Consider the following 14,618-nt stretch of genomic DNA (forward strand, 5'->3'; position numbering starts at 1 on the left):
AAGATTTTGACTTTACACTGGGTGACACACCAATGGAGCATTTTCAGTGAAGCAACGATCTCACCTACGATTTAAAACATTTACTTCACCTGCTGTTGACAGCAGACTGTAGAGGAAAATGATGAATCAAGAGTAATCAAGGCAAGACGCATGCTGCTCAGAGGAGCTTGACGGTGGAGGTATTGAGTGGTGGTCCAATTCTGGGTACCTTCTGAAGGTAGAACCCAGAGTGGATGTTTGGAAAGAGAGAAAGCAAAGCCACTCCAAGTTTCCTTCTTAGGAAACTACAAAGGCAGAGTTACCACCAACTGAGCTGAGAAAAAAATAGGTGGGAAAGGTTTGTGGGACGGGGAAAACCAGATGAGGGGCTTTGTGCATTTTGGGTTCAAGATGGGTAATGGACACTGAGTAGAGACGGTCAGTAGAAAGTTGTTCATATGAACCGGGAGTTTTGAAGAGAAGTCTGGATGGAAATAATAAACATGTTATATGTTTAATAATAAACCATAGCACATAATGGTTGTTATACCACGGGGCTAGATGTCGAAGGTCATAGGTGAAGAAAAGGAGAGACATGGACTTTGAATTACCTGATTACATAGGTTTTCCCACATTTGCAATGTGCTGTCTCTTTTGTCATTGTTTTATGTTATATATTATATTATATTATATTATTATATTATATTCCATTATATTTTTTGCTGAAAGATTTCATTACAACCCTTTATCATTTTAAGAAAAATCGCTGCTGCTTACCATGGTAGGAGGGTTTCTGTTTTACTTTGCTATGTAGTTGATCATGAAAAAGTATTAAATTCTAGGGGTGCCTGGGTGGCTCAGTCAGTTAAGTGTCTGCCTTCAGCTCAGGTCATGATCCCAGGGTCCTGGGATGGAGTCTGGTGTTGGGCTCCCTGCTCTGCAGGAAGCCTGCTTCTCCCTCTCCCTCTGCCCTTCTGCCCTGCTCGTGCTCTCTCTCTCTCTCTCTCTCTCTCGCTCACTCTCCATCTCAAATAAATAAATATTTTTTAAAAAATAAAAATATTAAATTCTGTTAAATTATTTTTTCTACACCTATTTATAAGGCCATAGAGTTATTTATTTTTTTAACAGGATGAATTACAGAGTTCAGCTCTTAATTTTTATTTCTTGTACTTTGCTTGGCTTTTGACATCAAGGCTATTTTAGCCTCATTAAATGAATCAAACTGTTGTTTTATTTTTTTTCTTTTGACTGGAAGATTTTTCTAATATACTGATATAATTAATCTATTATTTTCTTAAATTCTAAAATCTCATCTCTACCATGTGTGTATATTTTTATTTCCATTCCTAATGTTAATTATTTGGGCCTCCTGTATTTTATCTTAATAAATCACTTCAGTTATTGGTCTACTCAATGATACCTTTTCAAAAGCCAGTTTGTGGGTTTGTTAATTCTCTCTACTGTTTCCTTCATTAATTTCTTTTACATTATTTATTGTTTTTCCATTTCTACTTCTTTGAATTTACGCTGATACTATTTTGCAACTGCCATTAGCTAGAAACTTAACTTGATTTTTAGGTTCTCCTATTTTTCTGATATGTGCATGCAGAGCTATAAATTAAGTTTGAAGTTATTATGTATTTTTTTAATTTTCAAAATGGAACGTGTGTTTTCTTACTGAAGAGGAACAGAATCTGCCAACCCCAAATACACCACATTGGAGTATTGATTATTTTGAATTAAAGTTACTTAAGAAACAGCTGATGCAAGAGGGACACACTCCCCCTTGTCACCCTGGAGGCAGGAGATAAATGTCCTCTGTGAAATGTACCCTCCTGTACCAGGAAAAGAGACATCCTTACCATCAGGGAGAGGGACTTGAGGGCCAAGAAGACTGTGCAACAAAATCTTGTGACTTCCTCACTAATTTATCACCCCAAGTCCAAACTTCTTTGTCTTGTCAATTCTTCATGAATTTCTTATCTCCTTGTACAAAAACTGTAAAAACTGCCTGTTCTAGTCAGTTCTTTGAGTCTCACAATTTCAGTGGGGTTTCTGTATATATAAATTAAATGTGGTTTTTCTCCTGTTCAGCTGCCTTATGTCCATTTCATTATTAGACCAGCCCAAGGAGCTACAAAGGAAGAAGGGGAGTGTTTTCCTCCCCTACATTACTTTTTTGCTATAGATTTCTATTTCTATCCCATTTTGGTCAGCATACAGGGCATAAAAGAAAGTGATTCTGTATATTTATCTACAGTTTGTTCCTAGTATGTGATCATGTTTACATTTCATATTTACTTGAACAGAATGTGCAGGTTCTAATTGGAGGTTGAATATCTTAAAAATAAGCCCAATAATTGCATGGCTCAAATCTTCTATAAGCTTACTAATTTGTTATCTGTTTGATCTAAGGATCATAAAGAGTTATAAGAAGTGTACTGTGTAGTTTCCAATGTCTCCATATAATTCAGTCATGTGTGTATTAAATTATGTTCTTAGCTGAATAAAAGTTCCTAACTGTCATATATTCCTGGTGAATATATACCCCTAAACAAAACATAGTCTTATTTTGTGTGTTAATAACTTCATAACAGGTATCTGTAGTAAGGAATGGAGATAGTTTGAGTATAGAATTCCAGATCAATGTTTATTTTCCTTTAGTTCTTCAAAGATCTCCTTTTAGTCTGTATTAAAAAGATGTCTTTTATCTATAAAAATATGTCTTTTATTAGGCTAATTAATACATGCCTTTCTTTCTTTATAAGTTTTTTTTAAGACTTTTTATTTATTTATTTGACATAGAGAGAGTACAAGAAGGAGTAGCAGGTAGAGGGAAAGGGAGAAGCTCCTTGCTCAGCTCCCCACTGAGCAAGGAGACAGATGTGGGGCTCCATCCCAGGGTCCTGGGATCATGACCTGAGCCAAAGGCAGTTGCTTAACCAACTGAGCCACCCAGGTGCCCCTATGCCTTTCTTTCTTTGGCTGTTTGCCTTTGGAGTCCTTAAGTCTTACTAGAATGTATCTAGGTGTTCATTGATTTTCACTAATGCTACTTGGGACACATTATGCTAATTAAATGCAAAACTCACATTGTCTATCAATTCCAGAATTTAAGGTGATATAGGGAATAACTATCACTGTAGAATTATGAACTACTTATGTAACTGCCACTGTAGAATCACTTTTATACTGTGTGCTTGCAGTACTTTTTGATAAAAATAAAAACTAATGAAGAAAAGAAGAAAAGAAGGAAACTAATTTAAGTAATTTCTCTGGGTATAAATCTGGCAATACACTTTCAACTATGTATGAAATTATTTTCTAGAAAATACAGATTATCAAAATTGACTCCAGGGGCTCAATATAGACAAACATATAGAAATACACAACCTATATTTATCAAAATATTTAAATTGGTGATAAATTGAAAATAGGATAAATGGTCAACAACAAAGGAATTAAAATTTCAGTAAATATTGATATATTAGTCTATCTATCTATCTATCTATCTATCTATCTATCTATCTACTTATCTATCAAGAGAGAGAAATCCATAAAATATAGCTAAGTGAAAAAAATAAAAAAGTATGAAACACTACAATTTTTAATTACCCTGAATAAATAATTTTATTTATTAATTCAAATAATTTTCCTATAGATTTTAGGGAAATTTTCTAACTTTAGATGGTAAAATTTAATATTTTTTCCATTATGGAGATTTTTTTGTATAGTTAAAATATATTTACTGAAGTAAAGAACAGTTAAGAGTTTAGTTCCTGAGACTGGGAATAAAATAGTGAGGCCCAATATCACCACTTCTGATTAACATTATTCTGGAAATTGTAGCCATTGAATAAGACAAGCAAAAGCATTAAGTCTTGGAAAAAAGAAAACAAACCCTTATTACTGTAGATAACATGACTGTACGCATAGAGAAAACTTTAAAACCTACAAACTCTTAGAATTAATAAGAGAATTTATAAGGGATAAATACAAAAATATAAGTTGTTTTCATCTAGCAGCCACAAATGCAAAATAACATAAAAATACTATTTACATTAATATAAAAAAATCCTGTAAGTAGGAATAGTTCCAACAAAAGATGTGCAAGACCTCCACATAGAAAACGGCAAAGCATTATCAAAACAAGTTATATAGGATCTAAATAAATAAATATTCCAAGCACCTTGTTAGGGATCAGACAACTTAGAACTATAAATGATGTAAGTTTTTCCCTAAATTGATCTATTGATATAATGTAATTCTAATCAAAGTCCTAGAAATTTCTTTTGTAGAATGTAACAAGTCTTTCTAAAATGAATATGGAAATGCAAAAGGGTAAGAATAGTTATAGCAATCTATATTACAAAGAAAAAAGCTGGAAGATTATAGTACCTGTTATCAAGATTTATTACAAAATAATTAAGTAATTAAAATAGAAAAATATATATCTATATAGATCTGGTTTATGATAAAGATTGCATTGTAACATGCAATGAAGAAAGATTGACTTTCACTAATGACAACAGCAATAATAAAATACCTGAATATTCTTCATACACACACAAAAGTCAATTCCAGATGAAATAGAGACATAAATGTGGAAGGTAAAGTAAATCTGCAAGAAAACCTAAGATAATATTTTTATAACTTCAGAGATGCAGAATTTCTTAATCTGGACCCCAAAATACTAACAACTACAAAAAACATTTGACATAACACAATTTAAATACAGGTAAGAAACCCACTAACTATAAAAGAAAAATGAATAAAAATAAATTTGACTCATTGAAATTAAGACCCATGTTTATCAAAAGACATGATACCAAAAGACTGACCATAGAGTATAAGGGTAAGTGTTAAACATATAATTAGCAAATAATTGCATTCAGGATTTATAAAAAGTATACACACATCAAAAAGTACAAGAGGCATTCTGGTACAGGAAAAAAAGGGGACAAAAGACTTCAATTGGCAATTCATAAAAGAGGATATTCAAAAGGCCGATAAACAAAAAAGTGCTATCCTTGAAAAGAGAAATGCAAATTAAAACTACGTACCCACTAGAATGGCTAAAATGAAAAAGACAGTCAATGCCAAGTGTAGTTGGAAGGTGGAAAACCTGGAAAATTTATCTACATGGTGATGGGAGTAAAGTCAGCTATGACCTCTTTGGAAGATCCTTTGGCAGAATCTACCAAGGCTGAGTATAGAACTTGCCATTTCTCAGACATTCTAGTCCTAGGTATGCATCCAAAAGGAAAACATGCATGAATTCACCAAATAACACATGAAAGCATATTCAACATGACAATCCAAACTAGACAAAGACAATCCATACAACCATCAATACCCAGATGAATAAATAAGTTATGGTGTATTAGTGCAATGGAATAACCTAGCTATATCAGTGGGAGTGAAGGTTGAAGAAATGAAGATACAACACCAATCACGCTGCATCATTCAATTTTATATAATGTTCAGATTAGGCAAGACTTATCTGAAGGCCATAGTGATCATCCTTGAGAATGAATTATTCAAAAGGAGTTCAAAGGGCACATGTTGCATCTTGGTGATGCTCTATGTCTTTATCTGGTTGCTGATTACACGGGGTGTTATTCCGTGAACAAGCCATACACTGAAACTTTGTGCTGTTTCAGGCATGTATGTTATATGTTAATGAGAAGCTTCCACAGACAACCAACCAACAATGAATCTTGGTGGTGTGAAATTTGTCAATTTGGAAAATGTCTCATGACTCCAACAACAAATAGGATATAGCAAAATTTAAACACAAAGTAACAGCCATTTAATATGAAAGAAATAGTAAAGGTCAGTATGCCAGACAGTATATCACTGGTAGGGAATATTTAAAAATCAAATAAAATATTGTATCATCCTTAAAAAACTCACACTTATTTCAGACACAGGCACATGAAAAAACAAACAAACAAACAAACAAACAAACAAAACATACACATTGTAATGCACAGCATCACAAGCTCCAATAGGTGTAAATAAAGCTTTAGGTCAGCATAAAGGGCATGTGTCCAATTCTGCCTCAAGTTGTCCAGGCGGGGTCTTGTCAGGCAGAGATGAATAAGGAAGGAAATTCAAGTAAAGGCAGACAGACAGAAATGAGTAAACATATATATACATAAATATGTCAAAAATGTAAAAAAAAAACCTGCAATAAATATAACAAATAAAATGTAGAGACTTTTTTTCCTCTGCCAAATTTTTTTTTAAAGATTTTATTTATTTATTCATGAGAGACAGAGAGAGAGAGAGAGAGAGAGAAGCAGAGGGAGAAGCAGGCTCCCAAGGAGCAGGGAGCCTGATGCGGGACTCGATTCCAGGACCCTGGGATCATGACCTGAGCCAAAGGCAGACACAACTATCTGAGCCACCCAGGCGCCCATCCCTGCCAAATTGACAAAGATTAAAAGACTTTGTTGAGTTTTGGTGAAAATGGGGAGACTCCTCTTTTTCATACACTGTTGGAGGCAATATCTACTCTTTTTAAAAGCAATTTTGTAATGGCCATAAAAACTTAAATGTGCACACACAGCATGGCTGATAACAGGGAAAAATTGAAAATAACCCAAATATTCTGACAGGGTATGGTTTAAACAAATGCTGGTACATTCAGGCAATGGAATATTATGCAGTGATGTGATTGAATGAGGTTGAATTATAAGTAAGGACCTAAAACTTTGATTACATTTATTAACTGAAAAACTACCCAGAATAATATGTAACTTGATACTATTTTGTAAAAATAATTCAGTAAGTAGATAAATGAATAAATAAAATTTTATAATTCATGTTTGCATAGAGAAATTATAGAAATATGTGCCAAATTTTTAACTGTTATCTCTCACATCTAGGATGACAGCAATCTACAATGCAGGCTTTTTATTTTTCTGTAACACTTTTCTAGTATTTCAAAAATAAGGGAAAAATAGATACTTTGAGTGTCAATGGGCTTTAATTTATTCTGCATATAATAAGCAGGCAAAATAATCTTTTTTTGAAGATTTTTGTATCATAAAAAGATTGGTAATAAAACATGTAAAAATGTTTCCACCATTTGACCCAGACTTTTTTTGTGGTTGTTTATTCTAAGGTATTAATTACAAATAAAAGCAAAAGTTTACTTGCAATACTATTTGGCATATGATTATGTATAATATTGAAAATTAGAAATAACAAAAATAACTAACAAGAGAGACAATATTTAACAACACACACTATAGAATACAAAGAAGTACATGTAAGATATGTTTCAACATGCTAACAATCACTCTGGTAGCAGGATAATGGGAGCCGCCTTTTTTTTGTTTTTTCTACAGTTTTAAAAAGGTCTCTATATGCCTTCATTTTTCAGCCATATTAAATTAATGTTGTTAATAAATAAAATAAAACATGTTCCCTAGAGTGAGAACAGTGGACTAGAGAAAGCCCTTGCAGGCTGGTCAGATAGCATGCCTCATGCATTACAAGGGTCAGGAGTAGGTGGGCAAGCACTACCTGGGAGTTTCAGTCATGGAATTAATGAGATGTGAGGATTACATGAGTGTGGGCATGAGAGGAGCTTGTGATATGAAGAGTTTTGCCTCCCGTCCTTGGATACATGGTTATGACATTAACACAGACAGTAAGTTTAGAAGGAAGGTTGCTGTAGGACAGAAATGCTGAGTTCAGAGAAGAAAATAAGTTATTTTTAGATGGGATAATAAGGATGAAAGTTTTGTTGAAGAGTTGACATTTTAACTGGCTCCTAATAGATGGGAAGAATCTGGAGATGAGGCAACAAGGAATAATTGGGGAGAGCAGAGGTCAAGAGACAGAGCTCATATAGCACAGCTGGGATTAGGGACTAATGTATATATGAGTAGTTAGAGATAAATCTGTAAAGGCACAGTAAACCAAATCAAAGAGGGTATTATGGCTCTGGTTAAGGAGCTTATGCTTGCTGATCAGCGATGGGAGTGTTTGAGAGATTGGAGAGGGTAAATCATGCATTTGGAAAGGTCATCTGGGAGAAGATTAATATAAGGAAGGTAATGAGCATGTTAAGTAAGGAACTGGAAGCGGCAGATAGTAAGAAAGGAAGATAAACAAACGGAGAGTTGACAAGGCTTTGGCTCATATGCAGCTAATTTTTTCTCAGTGCTTATTATGAAGACATTTAATGTAATTAACAGACGAAAGCTGTGAGACATATACTGACATCATGGGGAAATATTGGAGACCAAGGAAGGAGAAATAAGGAAGAGTAGAATACTGAAAATTAGAATCCCCAGTCAGTTGGAGGAAGGTGGATATTAACAGAAATAGGGAATACAGAAGTAGAAACCGCAGCAGCGGGAATGGTAGTAGTAATGGTGCAAGTTGAGTGTCTAGAGTCTATCTGTGGGGAGCTCCTCATTTCCAAAACATCGGTAATGCCAATGTTTCCACTGCCAACTCCTCCTATAACTCCATCTATGTTCAACAGAATTTCACTTCCTGTGTTACCACTTTTCATTTTTCCCCATACTTTCATCTTTTTTGGCCAATGCCCTTATTCATGATCTATTGATGCAAAATGTCAAGCAGGTTTATCATGGAAGACAAGGTGGCACCACAACATGCTTTGCTGTCTGTGTGTGAACTGAAGAGTAGATGTTCAGTGCTCAACTACCCAGGGACTTTGAGAGACCACTTGGTCAGCCAGTGATCATGATGTGCCTCTGTTATTTGTGTAGTGATATGGGAACTGAAGAGCTGAAAGAGAAGTCTGTCTTTCATGCAATTCTTCCCAATCCATCTACACATTTCTACCGGAATTTCAACTGTGTTGTTGGAGGACTGGTGTTAAATAGTCACACCTGCAATCGTTCATGTCCGGATCCTGCAAAATGAGAGATGTCTGCAGCTCTCCTGCCTCTCACTCACTGTCTCCCTAAGTGGCTGGGGAGGTACACTAAACCCATTGGCTATCCCCATTCCCCCACGCCAAGGACTGGAAGCCAGCCCAAGACATGGCAGACTTGGGAGCACTACTGGTCTCTTCCTTTTTGTTGGCTGAAATTCTCTTGGTTGGTTATTTTGTCACATTATCTCCAAAAGATAGGTGTAACTTGTTGTGTTCTTAATAAGAAAGGAGACATCTTAGATGTTCTGTTTCTGGCCCCATATGCTTAACTGCTATATCATCAAAATGCTTCCAACTTGGGCTTCTGGCATGTTTGCTAAGGCTCAACATTGAGATTGGACATAAGTACCTAATGAATGGAGGTTACTGGCCTGCAATTTTCCTCTTGACTCTATTTCTTATGGGAATCTTGAAGTCTGGTCAAAAATACATTAAAATATCCCTAGATTTCCAAGCTAGATCTCACTGTACTCTTTCTACCATCCAACACAGCCAGGAAACAATTCTAAGACACATCAGGGTCAGATGAGGACCACCAAGCCACATTTTACTTTCTGTAAAAGTCTGTGTAAGGACAGTTTTGACAATCTTGGTAAATTTTTGATGTACCCCTGATGTTTCTAATACTGCATGAGCTTTTCTAAAAGAATTCCCTTCAACTATACCTCCAAATGCAATTTCCTGTGAATGATTAGGAACAGAAATACTTTCAAAGTGAGTTTTCCAGACAATTACACTTTCAGTAAAGCAATTAAAACCAAGGAACAATATACATATGCAATTATGCAAAATGTGGCTTCTAATGGTGCTTGCTGAAGATGTTTATAGCACTGTTACCTTTATTATATAATTATATAAATTATAGCTGTGCTCAGCAATGAAATACAGGGAGTCTCTTAGAGAAATGTTTACATATAACACTAAACGTGGCTAAATTTACTACAATGTCTTGTGATTAGACTTTTAATTAAATTCAGCTCAGGTAACTGCTTTATAGAATATATGTTAAAATTACAAACCTCTTCCAGACCCAAGTGCCCTATAACAATAACTATTTAGGGTTCTTCTATCACCTTGAACAAAAAGTTATAGCAATATGCAATCAGAAATTGCTCTGGGCTTCAGTGAAATCAAAGTAGGCCCAGTAAGAATTTGCCCTGAAGTGTGTAGAAACCATCCCTTTTATAATTTCTGGGATCATGTTGCTTATTCCTTCTTGGAGAGTGAAAAACATTTACATTAAAGAAATCATAGTCTAAATGCATAATAATGAATTCCATTTATATTAAAAAAAATTTAACATGTAAATTAATCCCTGGACCCATGTTTATATAACTGATATATTCGTCATTGTCAAGTAAATGGGGTAGTTAATATTAGCTATGTTGCCAGTGGAAAAACTAACACTTCGTAACTAGCCAACAAATATCAAAGCTAAGACCAGACCCTATTTTTCTGAGTATTAGTACTATCTTAAGCCTAAAATTGTACATCATGTACTTTTAAGTATTTTTTTCCAAAGTATCACACTAAAAATAATCTATATTTTCTTAATGAAGAGAAATCACCAGAAAATTTTGATACAAAGTTGAGAAAATTAATTATAAATACTGATACTTTCCTCTTAGTTTCCTATTTAGGAAGGGCTTTATAGGTTAAATCAGAAAGATGTTTACAAATTTGGTAAGATTAATTCTCGTATGTGTAAGATATGGAAGAGACATAAGACGTTCTCAGAACAACAGACTGGTGCATCCAATGTGTTTTTTCTTTCCCCCTAGAATCCTAATGGTTAAAAGTCAAAGCCAGTTCATGATATAAAAGGTGTACATTTTTTATTACTTCAACTCATTCTTACTAATTTCTTTCCTCTTTTCTTATTAAAATGTTAATGAAGTATTAGATTCACCTGCAAAGAATGAATTCATCACTTGGTCTGCATTTAGGAAAATAGTGCTCATTTTAATTCTCAGGGAAAAACATCACAAAGGAACTTGTAAAAAAAATACAAAAATTTGGAATCCTCCTAAAAGAAAAATATCCTGTTTATGTAAAGCTATTTGTCAATCATAAAGAATTCCTAGAATTTTTTAAAATAAAAACTAGTGTAGCATCTTTTACAATACTCAGATCAAGCATTCAGGAATTCAAGGTTAAGAACTAATATTTAGTTTTATTTAGTTCAATGGAAAAATGACTGCATTGATTTCCATAAAGAATACAGATTCTTAAGTTGATACTCAAATATACCTTATTCTTATCCCAATAGATCAATAATTATCTAATTAATCATTTATGTTAATTAAGGACACAAATTTATTTATTTCTAAAGGATTTTATTTATTTATTTATTTATTTATTTATTTATTTATTTACTTGAAAGAGAAAGCACATGCAGCCTGGGGGAGGGAGAGGGATAAGCAGACTCCATGCTGAGTGCAGGGCTCAATCTTACAACCCTGAGATCACAATCTGAGCCAAAATCAAGAGTTAGATGCTTAACAGACTGAGCTACCCAGGCATCTCAAGGACACAAATTTATTTTTAAATTAGTCATTATGAAATAAGATATTGTATTATATACATGATTCAAGTTCCTTCTCTTGCTCCACTTAAGTAAAAAGAATCATTTTTTCTTAGGGTTTAAGAGTGGTAATAGTTCGTACCATGTTAGTCTAAGATGGCAAGATGTTCGTGCCATAACGTGAAAGGGAGCAGGTGGATTTCAGAGGACGGATATCATATGAAGGGAACAGAGTGTCACAGGATAGAATATGCATCTCCCCTTGGCTTTCATTCCATTTTACTGTCACTAAGTTATAAAGTCGCAGAATGGTGGTTCTATGTCTGTTTAACATACATTACTAAGTTTGCTAGGGTGCCTTTTATGAATAAGGACAAAAATCAGTGGTTTGTGAATGCATCTATCCATTCGTTTGCCCCAGAAAGAGGTTTCTGGGTTTGACCTCCCACTTGATTCAACTTCATGTATTTGAGGCTGAATTGGCCATTTAGTCTCTTGTGGGCATAACAGCACACAGGTGGAGAGAATGGATCAGGGACCTGGGGATTAGGCTGTTGAGACAGAATTTTTAAACAATAAATTTGTACAGATATTTCAGAACAACTACAATGAAAGGGAAAAATTAATGAAGATAGAAAAACGAATTTATGAGGCACTGCCAAGGACTATATGCTCTCTTCTTTTTCATCAAAAACTATAATCAAGAAACAACTTATTTTGAAATTACTTTTTGATTTATGTGCTACGGTTTTTGACACAGCCTTCTGACTAGAACACAGAAAAGTTGTTTTAAAAAGATTATTTTCTATTGGTTTACTTATTGGTATAAAAAATTTACCACAATTACTGAGAACCATCAACTGAAATACAACACTTTCTATTGAAATGTTTGCACAATTTCCTATGATTTTTAAATGGTTTTCCTTTATATGTAACTTTAGATTGAAATGCTTTCTTGGTCTACCCTAAACTTACTTTGGTATAATACAAATGACCACATATTCTCCCCATCCCTGTATGCAAGCCCCTTTTCAGTATGTCTTTGCTTTTCTTTCCAGTATGGGGTGGAGTATATTTCTTCAAACCTCATCTTGTCTGCTGATGAGTTTTGTTTTGGCAAATGGCATGTTAGCAAATGAATGCAAGCCCAAGTTTGAAAACTTTGTCATCTCTTGCTGCCAGAAACCTTCCACCATGAATAGTTTACTGAAGGAACAGAAGTCTGGTCTGAAGAGGCCACAGCCTTCCAAACCATGCAGCTGAGATCTGCATGGTTCCATCCTAGACCATCACCCTGTCAAGCTTGCTCAGGTCAGCACTGCCCAGGCAACACACAAAGTCATGGACAGATAAATAATTGTTTTCTGCAACTATAATTTAGGGGCCTGTTTGTTATGCAGCAAAAGCTAACTGATACATTTATTTTTCTCTTTTTTTATAGATGGCTTCACACCAGTTCTCAAAGGAATTCCAAAGTAAGCATATGAGCCAACAAAAAAATTTATGCACACCTTTACATGTTTTTCTTTGACTCAGAAGTGTGAAACCAATCATGGATTATAATAGATGTACTATTATCGCCACTACAAAAATAGAAGACATTCCTCTATTCTAAAATCCTCTGAAACCAAAATAAAACAGATACCTGATAGTCTTCCCTGGGTCTGCCTCTATGATCCAGGTACAGTGAAGGTTGTTGTCATAAGGAGCAGGGTAGCCGGGAGACAGGATGCGCCCAGAGGTGGCAGCGTGGATCTGACCACCACACTCGGCTGCAAGAGATACGGACACTTGAGGGAATTTACTCCAGGCCCCCACACAGATTTCAATTTAGCTATTTTAAAAACTAACCCCAAACCCTCACATCCACATTATACATCTAGCCAAAAAAAAAAAAAAAAAAAATCACAATTGTCTGTCTCCATCATTTCTTTCCTTTCCTTGTTCCCCAGCGTTATCCTGATGGGAAGACATTGCCCAGTATGTAATTCAAGTCAAGAGTATAAAACAATGAAACACTCATGTTATAATTCTCATAATAATTCCAAGCATATAGTCTCAGTAAAATAGTACCAGGAAGTCTTTCTTTCATACATAAAGCAAAAACCAGAAAACATGCATATCTTGGAAGTACCTAACGAGCCTACACTGGAGAGAGAGCAGAAGCATCCTGTCCTCCTCCAAAGCACCTGGAGCTCCTGTCCTAGGTAAAATTTTGTGTAGCATTGTAGCTGGCTGCCCAACTCACCTACACAGGAAGGCAGTGGTTTGTCCCACACCCTGCGGTCACCACTAAGGCAGGTCAGTGTGTCGCTGCCATGCATGGCGTAGCCCGGGTTACAGCTGTACAGAACCACAGTGTCAGTAAAGTGGCCTTCATCTCGGATCCTATAGCCATAGTTAGGGACTCCTGGATCCTCACACTTTACTAGGTCAAAACCTATGAGAAAGGAGGGGAAAGATTGAATGGAAGTAACGGTAGTGAGCAACAAATAAGGACAAAATAGAGAACGTTATCAAGTGCGCCTCAAAGCGTTGAAAGAAAAAAGAAGATTATGAATTTAAAAAGGGAAAAGCAAACGTGGGTCTCTCTTGGATTTTATTTGGTAACCATTTGTTGTTTCATGAGGTTGGGTCATTTTATTTGTTCTTATCTATTTATATAATAATGAGAATCTTTTTTCTAAGAGTGCCAAATTGTCATCTAATCCATATTGGCTGCCGGCATGATGGATTCTCTGGCAAGCCTCCAAGCCTTCTCTCACTGAGCTGCAAGTTTTCCTGCTTCCACATACCCTCTCTGTGAATCCCAAACCTTCCAGAAGGAGGGGCCAGCCATGCCTGTCCCCAGGACACTCTTCAGAGTCTTAATTGCCATAGCTCACTCTAGCCTACAGTCAAGAACCACCTACCTTCACACCGACTTCCTCTAAATCTCCAAGATCTTAAGGTTCCTGGGAAATTAAAAAGTTGTTCCTACTCACAGAAGATGGGCTTGTGAATTTCCACCTGCCACACTCCTACCATGAACAGTGAAGGGGGCGACGGGGCAGCTAACGCCATGCACAATGGAAACCCCAGAAATGAATCACTATAATGACTTCATCAAACTCAGCTCTTGAACTCAAAGAAATAGATGACAGAAATGAAGATTTAGCTTCTGCAGAACTAAGAGCTATATATTGC

At 35.4% G+C, this 14,618-nt stretch overlaps 1 protein-coding gene across 2 annotated transcripts in view; it reads right to left on the minus strand.

The window, feature by feature from the left end:
- Positions 1–14,618, minus strand: part of CSMD1 (CUB and Sushi multiple domains 1) — a 2,052,675-nt gene that overhangs the window by 311,119 nt on the left and 1,726,938 nt on the right. For both annotated transcript variants that reach the window (XM_073902260.1, XM_073902259.1), the window contains 2 exons: positions 13,681–13,872; positions 13,078–13,204 (listed from right to left, as the gene is read on the minus strand). In XM_073902260.1, the coding sequence (XP_073758361.1) occupies positions 13,078–13,204; positions 13,681–13,872 (319 nt within the window). The remainder of the gene's footprint in view (positions 1–13,077; positions 13,205–13,680; positions 13,873–14,618) is intronic.

Source organism: Callorhinus ursinus, unplaced genomic scaffold (genome assembly GCF_003265705.2).
Source record: "Callorhinus ursinus isolate GAN/ISIS: 27379988/994484 unplaced genomic scaffold, GSC_fseal_2.0 scaffold17, whole genome shotgun sequence".
Taxonomy (NCBI): Eukaryota; Metazoa; Chordata; class Mammalia; order Carnivora; family Otariidae; genus Callorhinus; species Callorhinus ursinus.